Raw genomic sequence first — 27842 nt, 5'->3', positions numbered from 1 at the left:
GGGCAAGTTGTAACTTACCAGTTTTCACGTGGGAAGCTATTCCATTCACTTGCCCCTCTGCTTGGCCCCTGGTCAGGCACTGCTTTCTAGGCCCTGAACAGAATCTGGCTTTTACGCCTACCTAATGAAGTATGTCCAGGTACCTGAAGGTGACCTCAAATCCTTGGTTTGTGTTTTAGATCATTTATTTTTTCTGGAAAGGACAAACTAAACTTTATAAAGAAATTGCAATAACCCCACCACATATTTCCCCCTGGAAGTTTTGGTGATTTTTTTTTTTTAAATTGAAGTATAGTTGGCACATGATTTTACATCAGTTTTAGGTGTACAACATATTGACTCAACAGATCTATATGTTATGCCATGCTTACCACAAGTGTGTGACCATAAAATATTACAGTACCATTTACTATATTCCCCACCATTATATATGGTGTACATTTTATCCCCATGACTTACTCTTTCCATAACTGGTGTTCTGTAACTCCTACTCACTTTCATCCATTTGCCTTTCCCCCTATCACCTTTCCCCGACAGCCTTCAGTTGGTTCTATTTATGGGTCTGTTTATGCTTTTTGTTTGTTTGTATGTTTTATTTTTTTTATTCCACATATAAGTAAAACCATATGGTATTTGTCTTTCTCTGTCTGAATTCACCTAGCATAATACCCTCTAGGTCTATCCATATTGTCACAAATGGCAAGGTTTCCCATTTTATGGCTGAGTAATATTCCATTGTATGTATAAACCACATCTTCTTTATCCATTTATCTGGGAATGGACACTTGTATTCCTTCCATATCTTGACAACTGTAAATAATGCTGCAGTAAACATAAGGGTGCATATATCTTTTCAAATTAGTGTTTCCGTTCTCTTTGGGTAAATACCTAATAGTGGAATTACTGGTAGTTCTATTTTTAATTTTTTGTGGAACCTCCATACTATGTTTTCCATTGTAGCTGCACCAGTTTACATTCCACCAACAGAGCACAGGGTTCCTTTTTCTTTATATCCTTGCTAACACTTCTCATTTCTCGTGTCTTTGATTTAACCATTCTGACAGGCACGTGATATGTCATTGTGGTTTTAACTTGCATTTATGATTAGTGATGCTGAACATTTTTTCATGTATGTCTTCTTTAGAAGTTCATGTCTTCTGCCCATTTTTATTTTTTTTTAAAGACTTTATTTATTTATTTGAGAGAGAGAGAGAGAGCATGAGAGTAGAGAGGTCAGCAGGAAAAGCAGACTCCCCGCCGAGCAAGGAGCCTGATGCGGAACTCGATCCTGGGACCCCAGGATCATGACCCGAGCCAAAGGCAGTTGCTTAACCAACTGAGCCAGCCAGGCACCCCTTTCTGCCCATTTTTAATCAGATTATTTGTTTTTTGCTGTTTGAGTTGTAGAAGTGCTTTATGTATTTTGAATATTAACCCCTTATTGGATATATCATTTGCAAATACTGTCTCCCATTTAGTGGTTGCCTTTTTATTTTGTTGATAGTTTTATTTGCTCTACGGAAGTTTTTTTGTTTGTTTGTTTGTTTTTTAAGATTTTATTTATTTATTTTAGAGAGAGCAGGCAGGGTCAGGAGCAAAGGGAGGGGGACGGAGAGAGAGTCTCCAGCAGAGACTCTGTGCTGAGTATAGAGCCTGACATGGGGCTTGATCCTAGGACCCTGAGATCATGACCTGAGCTGAAACCAACAGTTGGACACATAACTGACTGAGCCACCAGGTACAGCTCTACAGAATCTTTTTATTTTGGTGTAGTCCAAAGAGTTTAATTTTGCTTTTGTTTCTCTTGGCTGAAGAGACCTATTTAGAAAAGTGCTGCTAAAGCCAATGTCAAAAAAATTACTACATTGTCTTTTAGGGGTTTTATGTAGGTCTTTAATCCATTTTGCGTTAATTTTTTTTTTAAGATTTTATTCATTTATTTGACAGACAGAGATCTACTCTGACAGAGTAGGCAGAGAGAGGTGGAAGCAGGCTCCCCACTGAGCAGAGAGCAGGATGCGGAGCTCGATCCCAGAACCCTGGGATCATGACCTGAGCTGAAGGCAGAGGCTTTAAACCACTGAGCCACCCAGGCGCCCCGTTTTATTTTAATTTTTGTGTATAGTTTAAGTGATCCAGTTTCATTCTTTTTTTTTTTTAAAGATTTTATTTATTTATTTGATAGAGACCACAAGTAGGCAGAGAGGCAGGCAGAGAGAGAGAGAGAGCAGAGGAAGCAGGCACCCCACCGAGCAGAGAGCCTGATGCAGGGCTCGATCCCAGGACCCTGGGATCATGACCTGAGCTGAAGGCAGAGGCTTCAACCCACTGAGCCACCCAAGCGCCCCGGTCCAGTTTCATTCTTGTGCATGTAGCTGTGCAGTGTTCCCAGTGCCAATTATTGAAGAGACTGTCTTTGTATATTCTTGCCTCCTTTGTTTTAGATTAATTGCCCATATAAACATGGGTTTATTTCTGAACTCTTTTTTATGTTCTGTTAATTTATGTGTCTACTGTGCTTATTTTGGCAGCACGTATACCAAAGTTGGAATAATTTATGTGTCTGTTTTTGTGCCAGTACCATACTGTTTTGATTAGTATAGCTTTGTAGTATATCTTGAAACCTGGCATTATGAAGACTCTAGCTTTGCTTTTCTTTCTCAAGATTGCTTTGGCTCTTTGGGGTCTTGGCAGTTCCATACAAATTTTAGTAGTTTTGTGAGAAATGCTGTTGGTGTTTTGGTAGGGATTACATTGAATCTATAGATTGCTTTGGGTGGTATGGACATTTTAATAATATTAATTCTTCCAATGCATGAGCATGAAATATCTTTCCATTTGTGTCATCTGTAGTTTCTTTCATCAGTCTCTTACAGTTTGCAGAGTATTGGTCTTTCACCTCCTCAGTTAAGTTTATTCCTGGGTATCTTACTCTTTTTGGTACAGTTGCAAATGGAATTTTTTCTTATTTTCTCTTTCTGCTACTTTATTTTTAGTGTATAAGAAGTGCAAGAGAGTCCTATAAATTAGTTTTGTATCCTGAAACTTTACTGAATGCATGTATTATTTCTAATATATGGTGATATCTTATATCTGAAATCTGAAAACTTTTTGGTGAAATCTTTAGGGTTTTCTATGTATACTGGTATGTCATCTGCAAACAGTAAAAGTTTAACTTCTTCCTTACCAATTTGGATGCCTTCTGTTTCTTTTTCTTGCCTGATTGCTGTGGCTAGGACTTCCAGTACTGTGTTGAATAAAAGTGGCAAGAGTGGGCATTCTTGTCTTGTTCCTGATCGTAGAGGAAAAACTTTTGGTTTTTCTCCGTTGAGTATGATGTTGACTGTGGGTTTTTCTCATGAAGCCTTTATTATGTTGAGGTATATTTTCTCTACCTCTACTTTGTTGAGTTTGTATCATGAATGGATATTATTTTGTCAAATGCTATTTCTGCATCTATTGTGATAATTGTATGATTTTTATCCTTCATTTTGTTAATGTGGGATATGATTTCTGAATAATGAATCATCCTTGCATCCCTAGAATAAGTCCCACCAGCTCATGATGCATTATCCTTTTAGTGTTTGTTGAATGTGGTTTGCTAATATTTTGTTGAGGGTTTTTGCATTTATGTGTATGCGGGATATTGGTGTGTAGGTATTTTGTTTGTTTGTTTGGGTTTTTGTTTTCTTGTAGTGTCTTTGTGTGGTTTTATATCACGGTAAGGCTGGCCTCATAGAATGTATTTGGAAGTTTTCCTTCCTTTCCTTCGTTTTCTTTTCTCCTTTTCTTTCTTTTCTTCTTTTTCAAATAGTTTGAGGAGAATAGGTATTAACTCTTCTTTAAATGGTAGGACTCCCCTGTGAAGCCATCTGGTCCTGGACTTTTGTTTGTTGGGAGGTTTTTGATTACTGATTAAATTTCATTACTAGTAATCTGCTCAGATTTTCTGTTTCTGCCAGATTCAGTTTTGAAAGATTTTATGTTTCTAGGAATTTATCTAATTGTTCTAGGTTGTCCAATTTTTTGGTATATAATTTTTTGTAGTAATTTCTTATAGTTCTTTGTATTTCTGTGGTATTGGTTGTTAACTTCTTTTTTTGTTTCTAATTTTAAGTCTTCTTTTTCTCATGTGTCTGGCTAAAGGTTTATTGTTTTTTAAATCTTTTTAAGCAGTCAACTTTTGGTTTCATTGATCTTTTGTATTTTTCTTTATCTCTATCTCATTATAACCCCGCCACTTTCAATATGTTGATTATTTTGTTTGCCTTTTTGCAGTCTTTGCTCCCTTATTACATTTGACTTTATGCAGTTTTGATCATGTGAGGACCTAATAAGAGCTCTCATTTACTGAATGCTTACTGTGAATTATGCACTCTGCTTTTTTTTTTATATAAAAGAGCTATTATATTGACTATTTGCATTATATTTATTACATTATATTAAATGCTTACATTGTTAGGCATTGTTCTGAGAGCTTTCCATGCATTAATTCACTTAATCTATACAATCTTTTGAGAGTAGATGCTGTTAATCCTCTTTTACAGTTGGGAAAATTCAGGCTTATCATGGTTAAATGACTTCCCTAAGCTAATACAGTAAATAGTTATATTGGGATTCATACCTAGATCTCATTAATTCTAAAATGTCCAGTCATTTTACTATATCATTCTACTTGGTTTATTTATTCTTTAATGATTTCTATTTAAACTTCTAAAAAAACATCTAAAGAGGGGTGCCTGGCTGGCTCCATTGGTTTGTGGGTTTGAGCCCCACATTGGGTGTAGAAATTACTTAAAAATAAAATCTTTAGGGACGCCTGGGTGGCTCAGTTGGTTAAGCAGCTGCCTTCGGCTCAGGTCATGATCCCAGCGTCCTGGGATCGAGTCCCACATCGGGCTCCTTGCTCTGCAGGGAGCCTGCTTCTCCCTCTGCCTCTGCCTGCCATTCTGTCTGCCTGTGCTCGCTCTCTCTCTCTCTCTCATAAATAAATATAATCTTAAAAAAAAAAAAATAAAATCTTTAGGGGTGCCTGGGTGGCTCAGTTGGTTAAGCATCCACTCTTGATCTCATCTCAGGTCTTGATCTTAGCATCATGAAGTCAAGCCCCATACTAGGCTCTGTGCTGGGCCTGGAGCCTACCTAAAACAAACAAACAAACACAAAAAACAAAAAAAAAATTTTTTTTTAATTTTAAAATCTGAAGATTAATAGAATCATTAAATTAAAAGTTTGGGGGGCACCTGGGTGGCTCAGTGGATTAAGCCTCTGCCTTCGGCTCAGGTCATGGTCTCAGGGTCCTGGGATCAAGCCCCACATGGGGCTCTCTGCTCAGCAGGGAGCCTGCTTCCCCGACCCCTACCTCTTTCTGCCTGCTTCTCTGCCTACCTGTGATATATCTCTCTCTCTGTCAAATAAATAAATAAAATCTTTATTAAAAAAAATTAAAGGTTTAGGTTTGATTTCTATTTTTCTCCTTCTGCTGGACTGTTAGCTCCTTTTTTTTTTTTTTTAAAGATTTTATTTATTTATTTGACAGAGAGAGAGTGAGAGGGGGAATACAAGCAGGGGAAGTGGGAGAGGGAGAAGCAGGCTTCCTGCTCTGATCTCAGGACCCTGAGATCATGACCTGAATTGAAGGCAGATGCTTAACGACTGAGCCACCTAGGCACCCCTGGACTGTTAGCTCCTTGAGGACAGGGACTAGGGGTCATGTTTATTTCTGCATTCTTTCCATTAAATGCAAAATAAATATTCAGTGTACAAGTGAATGAGCACTTCCTTCGCCCTCCCAGTTACAAGGCTGCTTAATAGAACCTTAGCATGTTAGAACTTGAAGGGGCTTGAAAAATCAAGTCAAATCTTTTCCTCAAGGAGGAAGGACCTCTTTAGAGTGGCCCAGTGAGTTGGAAGCACACAGAACTAGAATCTAGGTCTTTTGGGCTTCTAATTGGCTATCTGGTTTGAAAGAATGTAACCCTGTCCTAAATTCCTCCCTCTTTCCCTTCCTTCCTTCTTCCTTTTCTTTCCTTTTTTGTCTTTCTCTTTCTTTCATGATGTGAGTTGAGTAGCTTTATAGCCTTAAAGTTTTAGGCCTCAGAGTTACAAAGCAAGGGAAGATTTTTTCATTCCTTTTACACTGATGCCTACTCCTGATTATGCCTTTATTCAACCCGGAATAGAATCCAGGTCTTTTGCCTCTCGCTGCACCCAAAGTAAGCAGAGCTACAGCTCGTGCAGAGATAAATTATTTTACTAGATTCCTTCTTAGAACATGCTATTGATTGGAGTGGGGAAAAAGCTAGTAGGGGATAGGCTGGGGTTTTTGTTGTTATTGTTTTATTTATTTATTTATTTTTTTTTTTGTGGCAACAGCCAAGCTTTTGGAAAAGCTAGAAGGAGACCAGAAATTCCTTTTTTTTTTTTTTTTTGTTCCCTCAGAGAAGACAAATATAATCAGACTCTGTAATTTAGTTCTTCTATAGTCTCTGGGCCCGCTGTTTTATAAGCTAACCATGTGAAGGCTAAAAACCCTGCAGCTCTTCTTTCCACATCTTACCACCGTTTATTTACTGCCTCTGAATATCATGATTCTGGTTGTCTCTTATTCCCTAATTTAAAGTATTTTTTTAAAGATTTTTAAAAATTTTATTTATCGAGAGAGTACATGGGGGAGGGAGAGAGAGAGAGAGAGAGAATCCCAGGTAGACTCCCCTGCTGAGCACAGAGCCGAACATGGGCCTTGATCACATAGCCCCAAGATCAGAACCTGAGCCGAAATCAAGAGTTGGACACTTTACCAACTGAGCCCTTTTCCTCTTGCTTAAATAATGTGTGGTTTGTTATGATGTCCTTTCCTGGTCTCCTCCCATTATCTCCAGTAATGTTACCTGGAGTGTTATTTGGTTAGCCATTTGTTAGTACATCCCAGTACTCCAGCACTTTTCATATCGGGATATTTTAGAATATTTCATTCGGAGAGTCACCTGGGGGGTTCCTGAGCAGTAGAACAGGTTCTGAGACACAGTGTTCACTGACCATTAGCCAGCACCATTGAGCACACAAATCTGTAAGCTTTAAAGCAAAGTGGGATCTGTTCACCATTCTCCTCTCAGTGTTATTTATTATTTAGTAAATTATTTGTTATTTAGTAAAATAACACTAAAACACTAAGGCCTTTTCTTGCCACAGAGCATTCTGTTTGAAGCTACAGGAGAGAACTAAATGCTAAAAAGGTGCTCTAAGCTGCACTAATCCAGTATGGGAACCACCATTACCATATGGCAGTTGAGCACTTGAAATGTGACTGGTCTCTCTTGAGGTATGCCATAAATATAAGGTACGCATCAGATTTCAAAGCCTCAGTACAAACAAAAGTAAAATATTTCATAAATTTTAATATTAAGTAAATGTTGGAATGATAATATTTTGGATATATTGGATAAAATAAAATATATTATTTAAATTAATATCATCTGGGGGCACCTGGGTGGCTTAGTCAGTTGAGCATCTGATTCTTGATTTTGGCTCAGGTCATGATCTTGGGGTCATGAGCCTGAGCCCCACATTGGGCTCTGTGCTCAGCATGGAGTCTGCTTCTCCCTCTCCCTCTGCTCCTCCCCGTTTGCTTGCTCTCTCTCAAATAAATAAATCAAATCCTTAAAAATAATTAATACCAGCGTTTCTTTTTACTTTTTTAAATGTCACTACTAGAAAACTTAAAATTACGTATGTGAATCCCATTACATTTTGATTAGGTAGCACTGGTCTAGAAATCCCCAAGTAAATACTTTCTCAAGTTTTCTTCACTATGGAACTTTAGGAAACTAGCTACCATTTTCCTCTCTATAGCTCATCCCCATGCCCAGCCCTTTTTAAATGTTCTTTCATTTCCTTTGATGACATCAGAAAGAAAGTCTCCCATTAGGTATTACTTATTTTTTTTTAACACCTGCTACTCACCTGAGCACAGTGACATCTAGTGAAAGCAAGGTGGTTGGTGGAGGGAGTTAAGAGGCATCAGGGAGGAGAGGACTGGTGATCAGTCCAAACTTCTGACTTAGAATCATTTTATATATTTGGAACTCTTCAGCTGACAAGTCTGAGTTCTGAGACCTCTTTACAGCAGAAACGCGCCTCCCTTTTGGGTTCTAGTTCTGCTTTCTTCTCAAGTATCTGAGTTAATCGAAGATCTGTCGTGTGCTAGACCGTTTCCTAGCACATAGGAAACAGATGAATATGGCCTGGCTACTGCTCTCAAGGAGCTTACATTCAGAGAATGAATTTGAATCATGCTCTAGATAAGCAACGATGGTAGAAAAAAAAGTGCTTTTGGATCATTGGAAAGTTATGACTCTTTCTGCCTGGAAAGAAGACCGAAGGTTTCATGTGTCTTGGATGTGATATTATCAGGCAGAAAGGCAGGTGGAAAGGACCTTTTAGCCTGAGGGGAACGCCCTAACTAATGGCATGGGGAGTAGTAGAAGGTCAACCTTGAAATAATAGTTTGGGGCACATCGTGGGGCATTTGACTGCCTGTTGAAGGGTGTTGGGTGTTATCCTGTATGCAGGGGACTATTAGGAGGTTATAAGCAGGGAAATAACACATTCAAGACTGTATGTTAGAGAGGCCATCCCAGTGCTCTTGGGAAGGATAGATTGGAGAGGGGGATGATGACTGCAGGGAGATTTAACAAAGAGGTTATTGTAGTGAGCCAGGCAAGGGATAGCAAGGGCTCACATGGAAAGGAAAGAATATATACAACAGATAGGTGAGGGATGAAAGGGAGGTGTCAGGCATGGTCCTAGGTTTCTAAGTTAGATCACGAGGTGGTGCCTCTGTCCAACATTGGAAATCTGGGAGAGGATCAGGCTAAAAAATGGAACACATGACATACCCTGTGGACTTGCGGACGGAGCACAGAGGGAGCTGGCTAGCACTGAAGTGCTTGTGTTTGTGTTTCAGATGGTGACCCTCTTTCAGATGTGGGTTGTTCCCCTCTATTTCACAGTGAAGCTGCACTGGTGGCGGTTCCTAGTGATCTGGATCTTGTTCTCTGCTGTCACGGCTTTTGTCACCTTCCGAGCCACCCGGAAACCACTAGTACAGACAACCCCAAGGTGAGAGTTTAGGTAGTGGGGAAGACCTAGGTTTCCTGAAGCGAATGGGTTGGAGTGCATGGGTTTCGGGTGGGTTTAGGCTGAAAAAAGTTATAATTTCTGTTTGCTAAGATTATTTAGCATGGACCCCCACCAAAACAAGCTGATTGGGAGAACTACCCCCCCTTCACAGATTAAAAAACCCCAAAACATTTCTCTATAGCTTACCTTAGAGTTTATATCAAGGTCTATTTATATTAAAAGCAACCAAAATAAGTAAGCAAATTCTGAGGATCATTGTGGTCTCATTTTACATGTTATTTTCTTTTGTGAACCCTTCTCTGATCTCTAAATAAGATTTTCTGTTAGAGTCTTTCATAGGCCCTATAGTTTTCCATCATAGAACATAACATAAGATTTTGACTGTCTGTCTCCCCCACTAAACTGTAACTGTGAGATCAGGAACCACATGTATTTTGTTTGTCCCTGTATATCCAGGCCCTACCACAGGGTCTGGCACATAGTAGCCTACTCTTTGAATTTTTGTTGAATGAATGAATCTCAGCAAATTTTCAGTTTTTCAACAAACAATACTTCTTTGGTCATAGAACAGCCCCTGCCTGTATTATTTGTATTTTATCCAAATGCATTTCTAGTTTGATCCTCCCAACCAGCTTGTGAGATCATTTAAGATCTGTACTTGACAGAAAGAAAGAGATTTTCTCATTCATTCATTCATTCAACAAGCACCTGCTATGTGTCAGGCCCTGTGCTGAGCGCTGGGGATACAGAGCTGGATAAGACATGGTCCCTGCCCTCAAGGAATGCTCGGTTTAATGGAGGAGATGGACAAGAAAGCAGCTGTTTCAGTGCAGTTGGTAAGTGCTGTGAGAGACGTGTGTACAGGTCCAGGAGAGCCTAGCAGAGGAAGTAGCCAGCCTCAAAGTTGTAACTACCAGAACCTAAGGCTTCCAAGTTGCAAGTTGCTCTTTTCCCCATGCATTTTATTTCTGCTTCACTGTAAGGTTTTACTTTGGCCTTCTGAGCTTCCTTGTACATGGTAAAATTTATCTTCAAGGTGAAGTCGGTGATTTAGAAGTTCCTCCATGATTTAGAAGTAGTTTACATTAAGGGCCATGATAGAAGATAGAGCCTCTGGAGCCAGATACTTGTGGATTATTGGAAACTCTAGCCCTGCCAGTTAATTACCTGATCTGTATGGCTTCACTTTTCTGAGCCTTGAACTTTTTACCCCTAGAAATGTGATAATAATTGCTCCCTCATAAAGGGTACTATGAAGAAAAAGTGTAAAAAATATACTTTTAAGAATCAGTAACAACCCGGGCGCCTAGGTGGCTCAGTCGTTAAGCATCTGCGTTTGGCTCGATTCATGATCCCGGGGTCCTGCAATCTAGCCCCACATCGGGCTCCCTGCTCCATGGAAGGCCTGCTTCTCCCTCTCCCACTCCCCCTGCTTGTGTTCCCTCTCTCACTGTGTCTCTCTCTGTCAAACAAATACATAAAATCTTTAAAAAGAAAAAAAAGAGTTAACAACCAATATTAGCTTATAGGTAAAGTGACTGAAATTGTGTCTATGACAATGGAGGTTTTTGATGATAATAACTAACATTTGTAGTGCTTTATAATTTCAAAGCACTTTCATAAACATCCACTCTTATTCATGTAGCATTTATTGAGCATGTATTATATATACCAGGAAATGGGCTCTTCGTCCATTGAGGAAGGTATCATGGTTTCCTCATTTTACAAGTAAGTAAACTTGTCTTAGAGTAGTGATTTGATTTTACCTGGGATTACCCAGCTAATAAAACTCACTTAATCCAGATTCTGCCTAAAATTCTACTGCCTCACTCCTGTCTGATGAGTGCAAACCCTGGGTAATGGAGTTTTGTGTTTCCGAGAGCAGGCATTGCAAAATGGGGCCTTTCCCTTGCCTGAGAACTTCTCACCACTTGCTTAGGTAGGGACCTAAGCTTCCTCTCTGTGGTCCATCAAGCTTGGTAGTAACTTGGTCTCAGAGCCAGATAGGCTTGAGGTGTTTATTCAGGTGAATTCCTCATTTGCTGTCACCCCAGATAGAGTATTGGTTCTTGATTTCACACTACTTTCACTGACTTATAGAGAGCATCGCTCTTCCTTCAAGAATATTATATGACCCCACCCCACCTCACCCCCACCACCATCACACACATCCATTCAAAGCTATTTTCTGAGTGCCTCCTTTCTTATCCCTTCTTCTCCAGAAAGAAAATAATTTCAGAAGCAAATTCATTAGATACCATTTCATAATTGTCCTGTAGATAGGAGCAAAGAAGTATTCAGGTTAACCATTCCCAGTAGGAAAAGCTTGGGTGGCCTGGTTGGCTCAGTCAGAAGAGCATGCAACTCTTGATCTTGGGTTGGTGAGTTCAAGCCCCACATTGGGTATAATGATTACTTAAATAAATAAGTATTTTTTAAAAGGGGAGGGGGAGCCCATAGCTGATTCTCTTTTTCATCTTCCCTTGAATTCTCTTTCCTGACAAGAACAACTGGCCTTCCCACCTGTTCCCATCTGAACATAGATATAGTAACTAGTTTTCACTTCCTTATCCAGCTAATCTGAATTTGAGAGGGCATAGCTGTCTAATGTCAGCTCTGCTTTTTTGTTTGTTTGAAGCTAAAAACTTTTAAGGCTCTCTTTTCTTCCCTCGATCTGAGACCAGGAAAATAGAAAGCACTAGCTCCTCCCTGGTGTGCAGGGGTATTTCTGCAATTAATGGAGTGACTAGATCTGTAATAGTAGCTGAAGTTGCTTACTAAGTCCTAAGCAAATAACCTAATGTCCCCATTGATATAAGAATAAGAGATTGTGGTAATCCAGAGGCCCCAGGCAAGTTTCCATGTCAGCTATGCTAATTTTTTCTCCTTTCTCCAGGTTGGTTTATAAGTGGTTCCTGTTGATCTATAAAATCAGCTATGCCACTGGCATTGTTGGCTACATGGCTGTCATGTTTACCCTCTTTGGTCTCAATTTATTATTCAAGTAAGTACTCTTTGCTTTTGCTTTTGTTTTTGTTTGTGTTTGGGGAGGAGGGGCTGGTAAGATGTATCTTTCTTTCTGGAGCCAAGTTGTGAATATTAACAAGGGGGCCATGGCACCCAGGATAGGAGACTTGGGCTTTGGGGAATGGAAGGTGGGCCCTCCAGTATTTATGCTGGCAAAGAGAAAGGAATGTCTCGATATATAGAGTCCCAAATCATTGGTTATGTTTTCCAAGAACCTGTATTTTAATGGAAAAGTGTCGCAGAAGTAAGCATAATAATGATTATAGCCAGTTACCTATAACTCTATCACCCTATCAGAGGCAGGAGTCTCTTTGAAACTGAAAGGAGTAAGTCTTTACTTTTTACAATGAGAGGATACCCATGGAATTCTTTCTTCCAGGAGTAGTACAGGCTGAAACCATAAACAGGCTCCACAAATGTTTATAGGAATTTATCAGTATAGAGTCTAACAAGTCCCATCAAAGAAAACCAAGATATTTCCAGGTAGCTTCCTAATCTGTGTGCTAAAAAAATAAAAATCAAGATTCTGCATTGTAGGGTGCATGAGTCGCTCAGTCGGTTAAGTGTCCGACTCTTGATCTCAGAGTCGTGAGTTCAAGATTCTGCATTGTATTAAAGATGATTATTCTGTAATTACAGTTCATTTTTACTTACATAAGCTATACAAGGAGGAAAACAGAATTGAGAATATTGACCATTTTTATGCTACTTATCAGGTTAATTGATATAACATCATGATGTCTAGTGGGTTAAATATTACAAGATTGATGAATACACTCAACTTTTTAAGATAATGAAACTTACAACTTTAAGGAAACACGTACAGTTCCTGGTACAAATTTTTGACAAAGGTTGTTTTCTATAATAAACATTCAAAGACGGAAGGTTGCAATTTATTGGTCCTTAGAATTATTAAAACAAGCCTCCTAATGTACAGGCAAGATCTTTGTCCTTTTTAGTAAGTAGACTTGGACCCCCAGTTTTTTTTAAAGATTTTATTTATTTATTTGAGAGCGAGTGTGAGCATGAGTTGGGGGGCAGAGAGAGAGGGAGAAGCAGACTCCCCGCTGATCAGGGAGCCCAATGTGGGGCTTGATCCCAGGACCGCGAGATCATGACCTAAGCCAAAGGCAGACGATTAACCGACTGAGTCACTCAGGCCATTTAAAAAAATCTATTTATTTATTTGAGAGAGAGACCATAAGCAGGGGGTTGGGGGTAGAGGCAGAAGGAGAGGGAGAGAGGGGAAGACTCCTTAAGCATGCTATGCGCTGAGCATGGAGCCTGATGTAGGGCTCCATCCCAGGACCCTGAGATCATGATTGGAGCCGAAATCAAGAGCTGGCCACTCAACCAGCTGAGCCACCCACATGCCCCTGGATCAAAGTTTAACTTTGATGACATGATACAGAATATGTATAGATACAGCTTAAAATGTTATGGTAACTGGTATGTATATATTTGCTAAATGACTGATTTTATCTTTCATTTCTAAAGCTGTGGCTGGCAAACTTTTTCTGTGAAGGGCCAAATATTATTTTAGGCTTTGTGGACAAAAGGCGAAGTCTAAGATAATATATAGTATAACAAGAGGGGAAACTCTTCCCTTGCCCCACCTTGTTTGATGGATGGGCTCTCTCAGGTGGGAGGCATACTTTGTGCCCACTCGCCATCAGATGAGACATTCTCAGGAGGGGCCTGACAAGTGGGTGTGTGACCACTGGGATCATTTTTACTTTCTGTTCCATTGACAACCCAGATCTTGGTGTGCCTTTACCCAGCCATTTCAACCTGGGCAGCTGGCTGGAGGTGAGGCAACTTGAGTTGTCGTCTTCCAGAATGAAATTCCACTGGTTGGTGGTGTCCAGTGATTGCCAGCAGTGGAGTCTCCAACACGTAGGTGCCAACCAGAGTGGGCCCTAGATAGCTGCAAGGCATGTTGGGCAGTTGGAGGAGGCAGGCACTGGGGACAAAGTGGGAAAGAGGGGTGTAGGCAATACTTTGGCTTGGTCTTTGTAGTTCACAGTGCTAGCCTGTTCAGACAGTGCCAAGAGGCCATATAAAAAACAGGCATAAGGGGCGCCTGGGTGGCTCAGTGGGTTGGGCCGCTGCCTTCGGCTCGGGTCGTGATCTCAGGGTCCTGGGATTGAGTCCCGCGTCGGGCTCTCTGCTCGGCGGGGAGCCTGCTTCCCTCTCTCTCTCTCTCTGCCTGCCTCTCTGCCTACTTGTGATCTCTCTGTCAAATGAATAAATAAAATCTTTAAAAAAAAAAAACAGGCATAAGATTTGGTCTTATTTTGCCAACACTTGCTTTAGCTGTTAAGTCTTACAAGTTTAGGTGCCTCCTTGTGTGTCCCAGAGTAGTAATCCAAACCAGTTGTGTCTTAGGGCACGCCTTATAGGCCATGCTGCTTTCCTTACAGGATCAAACCAGAAGATGCCATGGACTTTGGCATTTCTCTCCTCTTCTATGGCCTCTACTATGGAGTTCTTGAGCGAGATTTTGCAGAGATGTGTGCAGACTACATGGCGTCTACCATAGGGGTAAGTTCACCTGGGCTTTTAATACTGTCCACTGCCACCTCCACAGAGGTCAGTGTAGCATCACTGGTTTGATGGAAGAGATAAGCCATCAAAAAAATCCTTCAACATATCAGTAGTATGAATGGAGATTTCTTCCTTAAAATTTGGAAAACCAGATCCCAGATATATCCTGGAATTTTTAACTTTAGGGCCATTCTAGGAAAGAACCACTTTATCATTCAGGAAGTTAACATTCAATAGATATTTAATGCCTCTGATGTGCCTGGGCACTAGGTTTGTGCTGGAATTACAGAGGTTACATGGTTCTTGCACAGATGGAGTTTATGCCCTAGTGACAGGGATGGGTATGAAAGTAACAAAACACACAAATAAATACAAAATTATAACATTTATAAAATCTATGAAGGAAAGCTCCACAGTGCTGTGAACAAATGCAGTAAGGGCATTTGACCTCCTCTGGGGCCCGGAGATGGCTTCCCTAAAGAGGTGACTGTTGAGATATGTCGGAATTAACTAGATGACGTGGGAAGTGATGTGGGTGGCAAATAGAGCAAAGTGCATGTGTAGATAAGAGTCCTGTAGTGAGAGAAAGGGCGACCATTTGGAGGAACTAAAGCTAGTGTGGTTGTAAGGATGGAAATGTCTGGAGAAGTAAGAGGCTAGACTAGAAAAAACCTTGAAAGCCAAGTGAAAGATTGTGGTTTTTATGCTAAAAATCCTGGGAGGCTAAGATAGAAAATGACATCTTCAGATTTTCACTTTAAAAGGATCATACTGGCTCCTGGGTTGAGAACAGATTAGGGGTCCACAGCTTAGAGTGACCCGTGAAGACTAAGAGGCAGTTGTAGTAGTCTGGGCAAGATGAAAGTAGCTTGGGTTAGGGGAGAGATGGTGTGAAGGGAGAGAGGCAAGCTATTTGAGAAGTATTTTGGTAGGACTTGGGTAGGACTTGAATATAGATTGGTTCTGAAGATAGAAGGAAAGTATGTATCAAAGCTGACAGTGTGTAACTTGAGCCACTCCTTGGCTGGTATACTTTCACTGAGATAGAAAATGCTATAAGGTGGAGACCAGGGAGAGATTCTTCAGGCTCAAAATGTGGGTAAAGTAACAGCCAGTCTTAAGAAACCCAAGTCAATATTCCTATTTCTTTTTTTCAAAATAGAAATGTGTGTTTGTTGTTTCGCTGCTTATAAAAGTAATGCAAGCTCTTTTTAATTAAGTGAACAACACAGAAGTACTCCTCATCTCAATGTCAGCCCATAGAAGACCGCACCCCAAGAAGGAATATTTCCAAGTTTAACGGTCATTTCTCCAGTTCTGTGCTGAAATTTGTGTGTCTCTGTCTGATGCAAGAGCTCTGAAAGGCCTTCAGAAGTTCTTGCAACTTGAGGTTTGGTAGTTCGCAGAGAAACCTTAAAAGAATGTCAGGGAAGTAGGTTCTCTTGGGGCAGCCAGATAGCAGTCCTGGTCTTTAGGCAGCAGATACCAGTGGAGACCAATTTCAAAGCACAGGAAAGGATTGGTGCTGACTTTGTATGAGGTCCCTCGGGAACTCTTGGTGAGTTCAAGGCAATATTGCAGGTGGTAGGATATTTGCTGTGCACATTTTTACATCAGTGCTACACGGTCTCATTTGTGCCATGGACTGGTAGGCTTTGGACAATCCAGGTTAAACAATCCTCAACCATTGCCTTTGATGACTTTCATCAAGTACAGTTTTAGACCTAGGACTTAGTTTCCTGGTGTCATGGGACTATTTTTATTTCTTCTGTAATGGATTAAAAGGAAAACAAAGTGTACTGGGTCATTAGATTACTGTTTGAACAACTGTCTTGTGTTTAGGCACATTTCATGGTCTCTTATCTGTTGGTATAGACTTCAGCTTTTCCTTTAACCACTTCACTGCCCAGAAGAGATTTCTAGATACTCGACTTCCTAATTATTATGTTCACTTTCAACAACAACTTTTCCTGAAGTCTGCTTCTTTGCCACACTCAGTGTTTCAAAATAACTCTTGCCAGTATCCTGTCCTTTACCTTCTTGTGATTTCTTTTTCTTCTCATTCTGTTTTTAAGGGCCAATTCTCTGATTTTCCCAGGTTGTTGCCACTTTTATCTCAAAGTTATTATCAGCTGCCAATTTAAGTGTAGGTGGGTCAATAATAACCAATATACAGAACCCTCTTCAGTCCAAATGGAACTGAGCTCAGAATCGATCCCCTAGTTAGCTTCTCCTGTAGAAGATGGAATCATTACATTGGCTTCCCAGAAATGGGATTTGAACTGGACTTCTTTCCATGCTCTTGGGAAGGATTATTGGGTGTTCTATTGATTACAAATGATAGTCCTTATTATGATAATTCCCTAATAATGATAAATTTCAGTATCCTCAAGAGAGCTGCTGGGAGAATTTCTTATTCGAGAGTGCCTCAGACACCAGCTCTTGACCCCTCATATGGTCCTTCCTTCTGTGAGGTCTCAGTAGTTACCTCCAACACCTGATGCTTTTTCTATAATAGTCTGACCCAAAGATGAATCCACATCCCGCTCTCTACCTCTTAGTAGCACAGGAACACAAGGATCAAGCAATCACATTGAACTTTATTAAAGGTAAATAGACATGAGTACTTGAATGAAGTTAATCTGACATAGCTGGGTACCTGCTTTCCCAGGCTTTCAGACCCTACCCCATCCAACTCTCAGCCTACCTCTGTCTAGCAGGTGCCATCTTAGCATGCATCACCTGGAAGCCACATCTAGACAGTCACTGTCCTCCAGATGTCTAGACCTAGAGCCTGTGTTCTGATTAAAAAAAAAAAACAACAGGCCTTTAACTCAGGCCAGTCTTCTGAATCGTGGTGTCTCTACAAAGATCCACCTCTTCCCTAGATAATTGACTTTGAGAATGGGTATCCCTTTCATAGGAGCCGCTCTATCCAGCTCCTGTCCCAACAGAATACGACCTTGCTGATCCCCACTCTTACAGTTTGCTGTTTCCCCAGGCCCCCATTTCTGGGGCAGGAAGCAGGCTGTAGGAACACTGGGATGGCTTGTGACAGTGCTGGATGGGTCAACAGGAGTTCATTAATTCTTTCTTTCCCACAGCGAATGATGTAGAGATTTAGTGGCAGCTGTTCTGCGGGGGCTCATGATGCCCATAGGTTAGATTAGGCTCGGCAGGAATGTGGGGGAAGAGACTCCAACTTGGGATAAAAGGATACACTGTACTGCCTTTACAGTTCTTTCTAACCTGAGAATTCCAGGACTCTCCTATTTCTGCCCTAGTCTTTGGTCAAGTGCACTATGGTCTGCCTAGGAGCACCTGGGTCCCTGAGCCACAGCAACCTGAATTTCAAGAACATCCCTGGCCTTGAATCCAGAACCTGATCAGTGGTTTGGGGACGGTAGTTTGAGGGAGCCAAGACACTCCAGCCTTCCACGCATTTGTTAGCCATCTCATTCTTTCATTTATTCAAGCAATACTAACTTAGCAACCTTTCACAATGTGCTGGGTATGACCAATGTAGCCTTTTACTAGCTCCACCACTGCTCACTTCCATGTAGCAGCCCTAGTCATTTTTTTTTAATTGTAATAAACTACATATAAAATTTACCATCTTAACCATTTTTATGTCTGGTTTAGTGGCATTAAATACGTTTACAGTGTTCTGCAACCATCACCACATCCATCCCTAGAACTCTTCATTTTGCAAATTGAAGCTTTGTACCCCTTAAATAATAACTCCATAATCCCTTGCCCCCCAACCCCTGGAAACAACCATTCTGTTTTCTGCCTCCTTAAATTTGACCTGTCTAGGTACCTCATGCGAATGGGCTCACACAATACGTGTCCCTTGTGACCTGCTTATCTCATCCAGCATAATGTCTTCAATGTCCACCCATGTTGTAGCAGGTGTCAGAATTTCCTTCTTTTTTCGGACTGAATAATATTCCATTGTATAGGTCAATTTAAAAGGGCTATAAATAGGGGTGCCTTGGTGGCTCAGTCAGTTAAATGTCTGACTCTTGATCTTGGCTTGGGTCTTGATCTCGGGGTCATGAGTTCAGGCTCCGTGTTAAGCTCCTTTCTGGGCGTGGAGAATACTTTAAAAAGGAGGGGGTGCTAAATAAATAATCTCTTTGTGCATGTGTGTCTGTGTGTGTGTGTGCACATAGCCTGTTAGAAAAAAAGAATCCCATTGTGTGTATATGCCACATTTTTAGTCCCAGGTGTTTTTCATAGTATTTTGTACGATCTGTGATCATAGCTCTGATCCCAGAGAGTTATAGTTGATTTTGGAGCTGTTCCACCTACTAGGTGGGGAAGTAGGTCTGATTCATCTCTTGGTCCCCCTCCAAGAGTGGTTTGACCTACTAAGATCTGTGGTTAATTAATTTCAGGGTTCCTGAAATGAAATGATGAGACTTAAAATTGTATTAACACATATTCTCAATTCCTCTTCATTATTCTACACTACTCTGTTTATTCTGTATGACAGCTGTTTTGCCTCACATGGAGAAATTGTAATATGAACTAAAGTAACTCTTCTTGATTCAAGGGAACCTTGGATGGTGTTTGTTTTTTTCCAGCTGGTCACTGTGAGGTCATAAGCTTGTGACAGCCAGTCATTATAGTTTCCATTCACACCCGAAAGTCATGTTGGAATGGGGGTGGAAGACAGGATTGCAAAATAAGCCTGTTTTCTGGGGCCCTCCCCTCAGAGAGGGCTGTTGGGCAGACAGGGTAGTGGCACACCGTTTCTGCTCCATTGGGCCATGTGCCCTGCCTCACACTTTTCTTTCTTCTAAGTAAGTTCTATGCCCCCGATAACATTAGGACGGGATTAGCTGCCCATTCATCTCTTCTGAAGTAGTGGGAAGAGCTAGGGGGTTAGAGTCAGATGAACCTGGTTTCAAATTCTAACCTATTTTTAATGAGCTGTGTACTCACGAGCAATTTACTTTACCTCTCTGATCTTGTTTTCTCAGCTGTAATATTACTACCAGACATGAAGTGTTGTAAGGAACAAAGGCATGAGGGAAAGTACTCTAAAGAGTAGTCTGGCCCACAATACTTACTAGAAGATGACGACAATAGCTAACATTTATCAAGTATACCTTCTGTACAGTACTACTATACTAGAAAGCTACATATTTTATATCTATAATCACCTGGAGCACAGAGACTCTGTAGGATTTCTTTGTATCTTCATCATACGCAACACACAGAGCAAGACACAGAACAAACAAATCCTAAATCGCGAGCAGATGCCATTTCTCTCTCAGATGCCATCTGTTGTCTGAAGTCATCTCAGACCACTCTGTGACATGGAATCTCATCTACTGTAACCCTGAGAAATAGTATTTTATTCCCTTTTTCAACAAGTTATTTCTGAAATCATCTGCTTGAACTGACTAGGCACCACCTCTCTGACTTCCAGCGAGGCTCTCCCCCTCCTTCTCCTCCTCCTCCTCCTGTGTCCTCACCAGCCAAGAGAGGGGGCCAGCTGGAGGCGCTCCCAGGGCTTTCCTGGCACACAGTCTGTGATGTGGTGTGGAATGCAACTCCTGTTTACTTCCTAATCTCCTGCTACGTGCAGGCTCCTGTGCTGGGTTTTTCTACTCATATATTTGTACCGATCTCTCCTTGCCTTCAGTTACAGTGGAGAAAATATCCTTTCTTCTTCCATCGCAAGCCAGCCCTGCCTGCACTGTGGATTCCCTAGCTCTTTCCTTCTCCAGGACCCATTAAGCTATTGAACTTCCTTTCTTATCCGTGACTTCCAACTTCTCCCTCTCTGTTGGGCTCTTTGCCTTTTAAGTATTCTTTTTCAAAAACATCAACCTTTCTTTGACCCACTTTCTCCTCTAGCAACTGACCCATTTCCTGTCCTTCACAGCTAAACTTAGAGAAAGCTCCTGTCCCCTTTTGATCACTTTCTGCATACTCCTTAGCCTATTCTAATCTGGCTCAGCTCAAACCCTTCTTCTGAAATGGCTTTTACTCAAGTCACTAGTGACTGTGTCACTAATTCTGACCTCAGCAGTCATCATTGGCTTTTGTGACGCTTCCCTGTCCTGCTTTTCCTTCTGTCTCTTCTGCTAATTCGTCCTCCCCTTGAATGTTATTGTTCCCCTGAGTGCAGACCTAAGGCATCTTCTCTACACTTCACCTAGGCATTACCCTTTTCCTTTTCTACGACTGTCTAGACCTCTAATCCAGAACTTTTCTCAGCACCAGAACTTTATTTAGTCTTCAGCTGTTTATTTAGAATTACCAGTCTGTCCACTTCTCTAGATTTCTGTTGCCATTAATTAGCCCAGACCATCACCCTGGCCCAGTCTCCAGCATCTCCTGCTTTTGAATTGTCATTGTTCCTTAGCTAAGGTTCCTTTCGGTTTCTCAAGCACACCAGGTTCCTTTCTGCCTCAGGGCCTCTTCCCTCTTCTGCCTTTCTTCTCGCTAACTCCCACTGCCCTTTACCTCTCACCCTCAAATGTTACTCCCTCAAAGAAGCCTCCTCATGTGACGTAGGCTTAGTTAGGAACCCCTTTCTTAGCCCTTTACTGTCTTTGAAATAATTCTTATTTTAGCCTTTTTAATAAGTAGTTCTTATTTTCTCTAAATATTTATTTATTTATTTATTTATTTTTAAATTGTTTTGTTCTTTGTTTTGTTTGTTTGTTTGTTTTATTTGACAGACAGAGATCACAAGCAGTCAGAGAGGCAGGCAGAGGGAGAGGAGGAAGCAGGCTCCCCGCTGAGCAGAGAGCCCGATGCAGGGCTCGATCCCAGAACCCTGAGATCACGACCTGAGCCGAAGGCAGAGGCTTTAACCCACTGAGTCACCCAGGCGCCCCTAAACGTTTATTTTTTTAATGTCATTCTCTTGTAGTTTTAGGTTCCACAAGGAGAGAAGGGTCTCTGCTTTTCCAGAATTATATCCCAAGGACCTAGTCCTGTGCCTGGTACTTTAGTAGGTGCCCAGTATATTTTGATGGAAGGAAGAGTTTGGGTGGCTTACTCAGGTTCATCTAGATAGTGACAGAAGACTGCAGTTAGGTCTGTCTGATCCTGATAAACCATAGGTCCCCCTTGAGCTAAGTCTGTGGAGGGATCTTGCTCTTGAGGTTAAACTGCCTCACTGTATCTTACGCAGCTTAGCCCCAGTGCCTCCTGATGGTCTCCTCGTGTGTGATTTCTCTGAGCCCTGCGGGTGCTGGGCCTTCCTGGTTTGACAGCTTACCTGATGGCTTTGTTGAAACACTGTGAGATGTGACTGTTCCCGCCTCTTGCCACTTTAGCTTCGCGGGGAGATCTCCAGAAACTAGGAGCCTAACCTTTCCTGGACATCCCTCCTTCTGTCTTCACCCTCATCCAAGTTCCCTTTGATCATGCATCCTTTGCCCCTGTGTCCTGTGGGGGAGAACTCTGGGGTGATTTGAGGTTAAGCTTTTCCTCAGAGCTCTAACTCATCTCCTGAGTCAGAATATTCCTATTTCTCTTGTTGCCAGTGCTGTGGGCCAGAGTGAGTGTCCGTGTTTCTGTGCTACACGATTGTACCAGGATTCAGTGCCGAGCTGGACCTAGACCTCTTGGTCTCTTGTCTCTCTGTTTAGTTGATGATGCCTAGAAATTCTAAGCTGGAACACCTTTCAGAGCCATACACCTGTCAAGCCCTGGGGAAGTGTTTCTCAGAGCTCCCCCCAAGTACTAACATTCCTGAGATTCTGGCTTTTGAGAGTTGCACAGTTAATGGACTCCCACAGGTTTGGCCCTGCCCCCTGACCTTAGCTTATCCTTTTCCACTGCCTTTTTTACTCTCAGTAAATAAATCGGAACCATTCAAGTAACTGGCTCTCAGTGAGCTAAGTAACTGATTGTTCTACAGCTAACATTCAGCACATGTTATAGGACACTTTGGATAGAATTTGGTAGGAGTCCAGAGGGTCTGGGTTCACGTCACCACTTATCTCTTTCCTCTTCTGGGCTTTGGTTCGCCCAGCATTAGGGCTGCTCTGGTGTACCGTGGTAACCACTCAAGCTCACCTTGAGTTGCTTCAGATGGGTTTACAAGAGAGTAAGGTGTGTGTGAAGGCAGGAAGCTCTGTAATGGATTTTTGGGGCACTGTGGCATTTCTGCCTCCCACCCTTGAGGACTCTTGGGATCCGGTAGCAGTTCTGATGACTGAGAGGCTGTTCCTCAGAAGGGCACCTTGGAGTAAGCGAAGCCTCCATGTTGAGTGGAAGTGGCAGGCAGCTAGTGTCACCCTCTCATACTCCCTGTCCCAGCACCTGAGTGCCCTGTCCATTCTCACCCAACCTCAGGGTTTTGGCTTTTAAAAAGACAGGTGTTTGGAAACAGAAGAAAAAAAGAGAGCAAACTCAAGTTTAAGGAAATAGAAAAAGGCTAGACGCAGTAAATCTACCTAACAGGTCCAGATGAGATTGTAATAACAAATGCAGAAAGCTTTTTCACAATCTATTATAGAGTCTTACAGAATGTTTAAAAGTTCTGGAAGTTAGTTGCACAACAGTATGAATATACTAAGCACTAATGAACAATATATTCAGAAGTAGTTAAGATATATATTCTATATTATGTGTTTTTAACCACAGTTTTTAAGGCAAAGGAAAGGAAAAAAAACAAGTCTTAGAAAGTGTCAACAAATACATTTCAAGTCTTTTCTTCTTGGGGTAGGGGAAAATGCTATATAGTTATGTAACAATAAACCACAAGGAAATTGTGCAAAACTTGGTATTTCTTTTTGGAGCATGGAATTGATTATTTGTTGTAATTAACTGATAATAAATAATTTTTAATCTAAAAGTAATATATATTCATTAAAGAAAATTTGAGTGCAGAAAAGTAGGCAAAAGAAAAACATCACCTATGAACCTACTATCAAAACATCCCTGGTGTGAACATTCTGATCTATTTCCTTGTGATCTTTTTCTGTTTGTATAGATTTGGGCTTGTCTTTACATATGATACCAGTCATGTTGTGCCTCCAGCTTTGTACCCTACTTTTTGACACTGTTATATCTCCGGCTTCAGTTGCCTCGCTGCCTGTTAAGTTCCTTGAGTGTGTACCAAATTTATTTGGGCATTCTCCTTTTCTGGATCAAGCATGATTATTTCCATTTCGTTGCTTGTTTTTATTATTTTATGGGTTTTTCTATTATATAACTTAAAATTCACCCTTTTGACCATTTTTTACAGGTTTTATTTATTTATTTGACAGAGAGAGACCGCAAGAGAGGGAACACAAGCAGGGGGAGTTGGAGAGGGAGAAGCAGGCTTCCTGCTGAGCAGGGAGCCCGACGAGGGGCTTAATCCCAGGACCCTGGGATCACGACCTGAGCCGAAGGCAGACGCTTAACAATGGAGCCACCCATGTACCTCTAGCCATTTTTTATTTTTATTTTTTAAAGATTTTATTTATTTATTTGACAGATGGAGATCACAAGTAGGTAGAGAGGCAGGAAGAGAGAGAGCAGGGGAAGCAGGCTCCCCGCTGAGCAGGGAGCCCAACGCAGGGCTCAATCCCAGGACCCTGGGATAATAACCTGAGCCAAAGGCAGAGGCTTGAACCCACTGACCCACCCAGGTGCCCTCCCCCACAGCCATTTTTTAAATGTACAGTTCAGTGCATTAGTTGCATTCACAATGTTGTGTAACTGTCACCACTGTTTCTAAGATTTTTCATCACCCCAAGCAGAAGCTCTGTGCCCATGAAACAGTAACTCCCATTCCCTTCCTCCAGCCCCTGGCCACCTTTAACCTACTCCTTGTCTCTATGAATTTGTCTATTGTAGGTATTTTATCATATCAAATGGAATCATATAATATTTGTCCTTTGGTGTTGGACATTTCACTTAGCCTACTGTTTCCAAGGTTCATGCATTGTAGTGTGTATCAGAGCTTCATGATTTTTATGACTGAGTAATATTCCATTGTGTGGATATACCACGTTTTGTTTTATCTCCTTACCTTTTAATGGACACTTGGGTTATTTCCACCTTTTGGATGTTGTGAATAATGCTCCTGCGAGTATTGGCTTACAAGTGTGTGTTTAGTCTTTGTTGTCTTGAGTTGGGGGAATATATGTAAGGATGGACTTGCTGTGTCATATGGTAATTCTGTTTAACTTTTTGGGGGAATTGCTTAACTCTTTACTTCTTTAATTATAAATAGTGCTTAAATGAATATCTGTATACATGAGGCTTTTTTGATATTTTTACTTTAACTACTTGAAGTGACATTAATGAACAGTTAGAGGGCATGGCAGTTTGAGACGTCATGCCAGATGCTATCCAAAAGGATTGAACCTCTTTTGCTGCTGCCATAAGTGTTTGGGAATGCCCTTGTCCCAACCCACATTGCACCAGATATCGGACTGTTTTGAATCTTAGAGAAGAGATGTTGTCCGTCTCCATTGAAAGCATAGTCTGGCCACAGAGTGGCTTATCTGACATAGCTCCTGATCACCGGCCCTGAGTCCTTCTACCTCCTGATCTCCTTGTCCCTGATGCTGACCAGCCCAGGGCTCAGGTTCTGTTAGATCTGACTTCCCAACCCATCTAGCCAGCAAAGATGAGGTCGATTTGGCATATCAAAGATGTTCTGTAAGTATGGGGCCTCCCCCTCCCTCTTTGCCTCCTCTTCAGAAGACATAGGCCTCTGTGGTATCATCCTGCTTGGGCTGATTCTCACACCTTCCCTGTCTTTTCCTCCTGTTGTTCTCTCTCAGTTCTACAGCGAGTCGGGCATGCCTACCAAACACCTCTCGGACAGTGTGTGTGCCGTGTGTGGGCAGCAGATCTTTGTGGATGTCAGTGAAGAGGGCATCATCGAGAACACATACAGGCTGTCTTGCAATCATGTGTATCCTGCCTGGAGCCCCTTGGGCCTCATCTCTCCGGTCACATGCACATTCCGGTCGAGGGGAGGGGGCAGCCATGACCCTGGCATGCTCTCTAGACCTTTCAGTGCGGGAGAGTCACTAGAGGCCAGACATTTGGGCGATGTTCTCTGCCAGGGAAGCTGACACCCAGGAGTGGAAACTGTGGTCTCCTTCCCTCTTTGCCACACCTGGGAGCCATGCTTATGTAAACAGTTTATAGCCTGGCTGAATCAGAAAGGAGCCCAAAACTGCACTCGCTGCCCCGAGGTTGGAGCATCCTCTAGCTGGTTCCCTCGGTGTCAGAATCCAGTCCTCCTGAATAACATTTCCAGTATGTATCCTGTGCTTGCTCAGCTCCCGTTCTGTGCCACGTATTATCTCTGTTTTCCCCCATAAACACCCTATAAGATGGAGATCATTATCCTCACTTCACGTGTGAGGAGGCAGGGTCAGAGAGAAGGGATGTGCCCAAGATTATACAGCTAAAAAGAGGGGAAGGCAGGATTTGAACTTTTCTTCAGAGCTAGTGCTTGGGTGCCTTGACCACAAGCATGGGGCTCGAGTGCCATCCCGGCTGCCCACCATTTCCCTTGACCAGTGGTGCTCAGATTCCATGAGTTCTGCATCCGTGGCTGGTGCATCGTGGGAAAGAAGCAGACGTGTCCCTACTGCAAAGAGAAGGTAGACCTCAAGAGGATGTTCAGCAACCCGTATCCTTTGGGAATGGGCAATGGGAAGAAAGTCCTGGCCAGCGTCACTCTGCATTTGGGTCCTCCCGGGGCCTTTCCTCCTCCCTCCACCCTCTACCCTGGTACATACCCACTGTTCTATTTGGTTTGTGATTGAGGGAAGTTGGGGGTGGAAAAGGTAGGACTTACAGCTCAGATTCTCATCATAGTTCTAGATCCCTCAAAGGTAAATTGGTAGCAGTAGCAGCCCGTTTACTGTTTGCTTCCTCTGTGCCTGGCACTAGGTTAAGTGCTCTGCCCATATTATTTCATTCTCTAGCGACTTGATGACATCAGTAATATTATCCTCCATTTTAAAAATGAAATGATTTAGAGGTTGAAAACCTACTCAAGGTAACATAACCAATGAGTGGTGCCTCACCTGTGACCTGTGGGGCTGGAGACCGGCCGTGTGCCTGTGCAGAGCCCGCAGGGTACAAGGCTGTTCTGTCCCCTTTCAGCACGGGACCACTGCTCCTCTGAGCTACTCCTCTGTATCCTGTCGGCCCTCCCTATTCTGCCCTCCCTCACCTTCCTCTTGCTCCTCATCACCTGTCTGTTGGAAGTTGCCCAGCCACTGCTCTGGTCCCCCCTTCACTACCCTTGGGATCCCGCGGCCCAGGTCTCTCCCTGCCCTCTCCCGGCTGCCCTGAGTGGCAGGGTTCCCTATCCCCTGGACACTAGCTAGGCTGGGCAGGGGCCACTGAGTTCCCGGCACATTCCCACAGCCCTCAAACCAGAGGCTCTGGCCTGTCCCCTTAAGGTTCCTTGCTTGGTTCTTCTAGGGTCTAGTTCAAGAACAGGTAAGTAACCCCATGGTGAGGTTGAGGCTTGGGGCTTCCCCACAGTTCCCAGGGACTGGGCCAGGCTGCTCTTTCTGATGCTTTTGGAAAGGTTCCCCCACAGTGTCATGAGGTTTAATCTGTGCTTTCCCCAGAGCTGGATTCCCAGACTCTCTGTCTTGCCCAGCAATTTAGTTCGAAAGTGAAAGGAAGGGAACTCCTCTCTAGGGCTGCTCAGCCTCAGTAGGGCCTGGTGTTTGGTGGTGCGTGGGGATTCCTTAGAGCCTCTGCCAGGGTTATCCCTGTGACTAGCCTCTTGCTCCCTGTTCCCTTCTGCCTTGGCCCCTAGACTCGGCCCCTTCCTTGACCTACAAAACCTACCATTTGGGACATTACAAGAACCCTTAAGGTTACCTTATCCCACTGCCCACGTCCCTGCAGCCGTTGGCACAGATGAATTTACAGCAGTCTCAGACTGTGTGCTCTCACACCAACAGGCCCATCTTTAAGAAGGTGTTATTGAAGGCTCTCTACACATGCTGGTCTTCGAGAGCTTAGTTTCACTTCTCCACCCTTCCCTTCTCACCTCCTTCCCCCAATCTCTGGGTTCAGCCCTTCCTTCTAACATGGAGAGGCTGGTGGGGGCTTCCTCTCTTTGTAGGCAGGCTGATTTCTGTGGAGCAGATGAGAGTGTAGGCAGAACCTCTCAC

At 42.4% G+C, this 27842-nt stretch overlaps 1 protein-coding gene across 5 annotated transcripts in view; it reads left to right on the top strand.

Annotated features, from left to right (window-relative positions):
* RNF121 (ring finger protein 121) overlaps positions 1–27842 on the top strand; it is a 78147-nt gene that overhangs the window by 48877 nt on the left and 1428 nt on the right. For 3 of the 5 annotated variants that reach the window (XM_032853217.1, XM_032853219.1, XM_032853220.1), the window contains 5 exons: positions 8966–9120; positions 12038–12145; positions 14592–14712; positions 25470–25603; positions 26231–26789. In XM_032853217.1, the coding sequence (XP_032709108.1) occupies positions 8966–9120; positions 12038–12145; positions 14592–14712; positions 25470–25603; positions 26231–26468 (756 nt within the window). In that variant the 3' untranslated portion in view covers positions 26469–26789. Of the gene's footprint in view, positions 1–8965; positions 9121–12037; positions 12146–14591; positions 14713–25469; positions 25604–26220; positions 26790–27842 lie in introns of those variants that run through there. The other 2 variants (XM_032853218.1, XM_032853221.1) reach the window with 2 other exon arrangements.

This window comes from Lontra canadensis, unplaced genomic scaffold (assembly GCF_010015895.1).
Source record: "Lontra canadensis isolate GAN:19392208 unplaced genomic scaffold, GSC_riverotter_1.0 scaffold7, whole genome shotgun sequence".
In the NCBI taxonomy this organism is placed as follows: Eukaryota; Metazoa; Chordata; class Mammalia; order Carnivora; family Mustelidae; genus Lontra; species Lontra canadensis.
The sequence above is the reverse complement of the archived record's forward strand: the minus strand, read 5'-3'. Positions and strand labels throughout refer to the sequence as shown.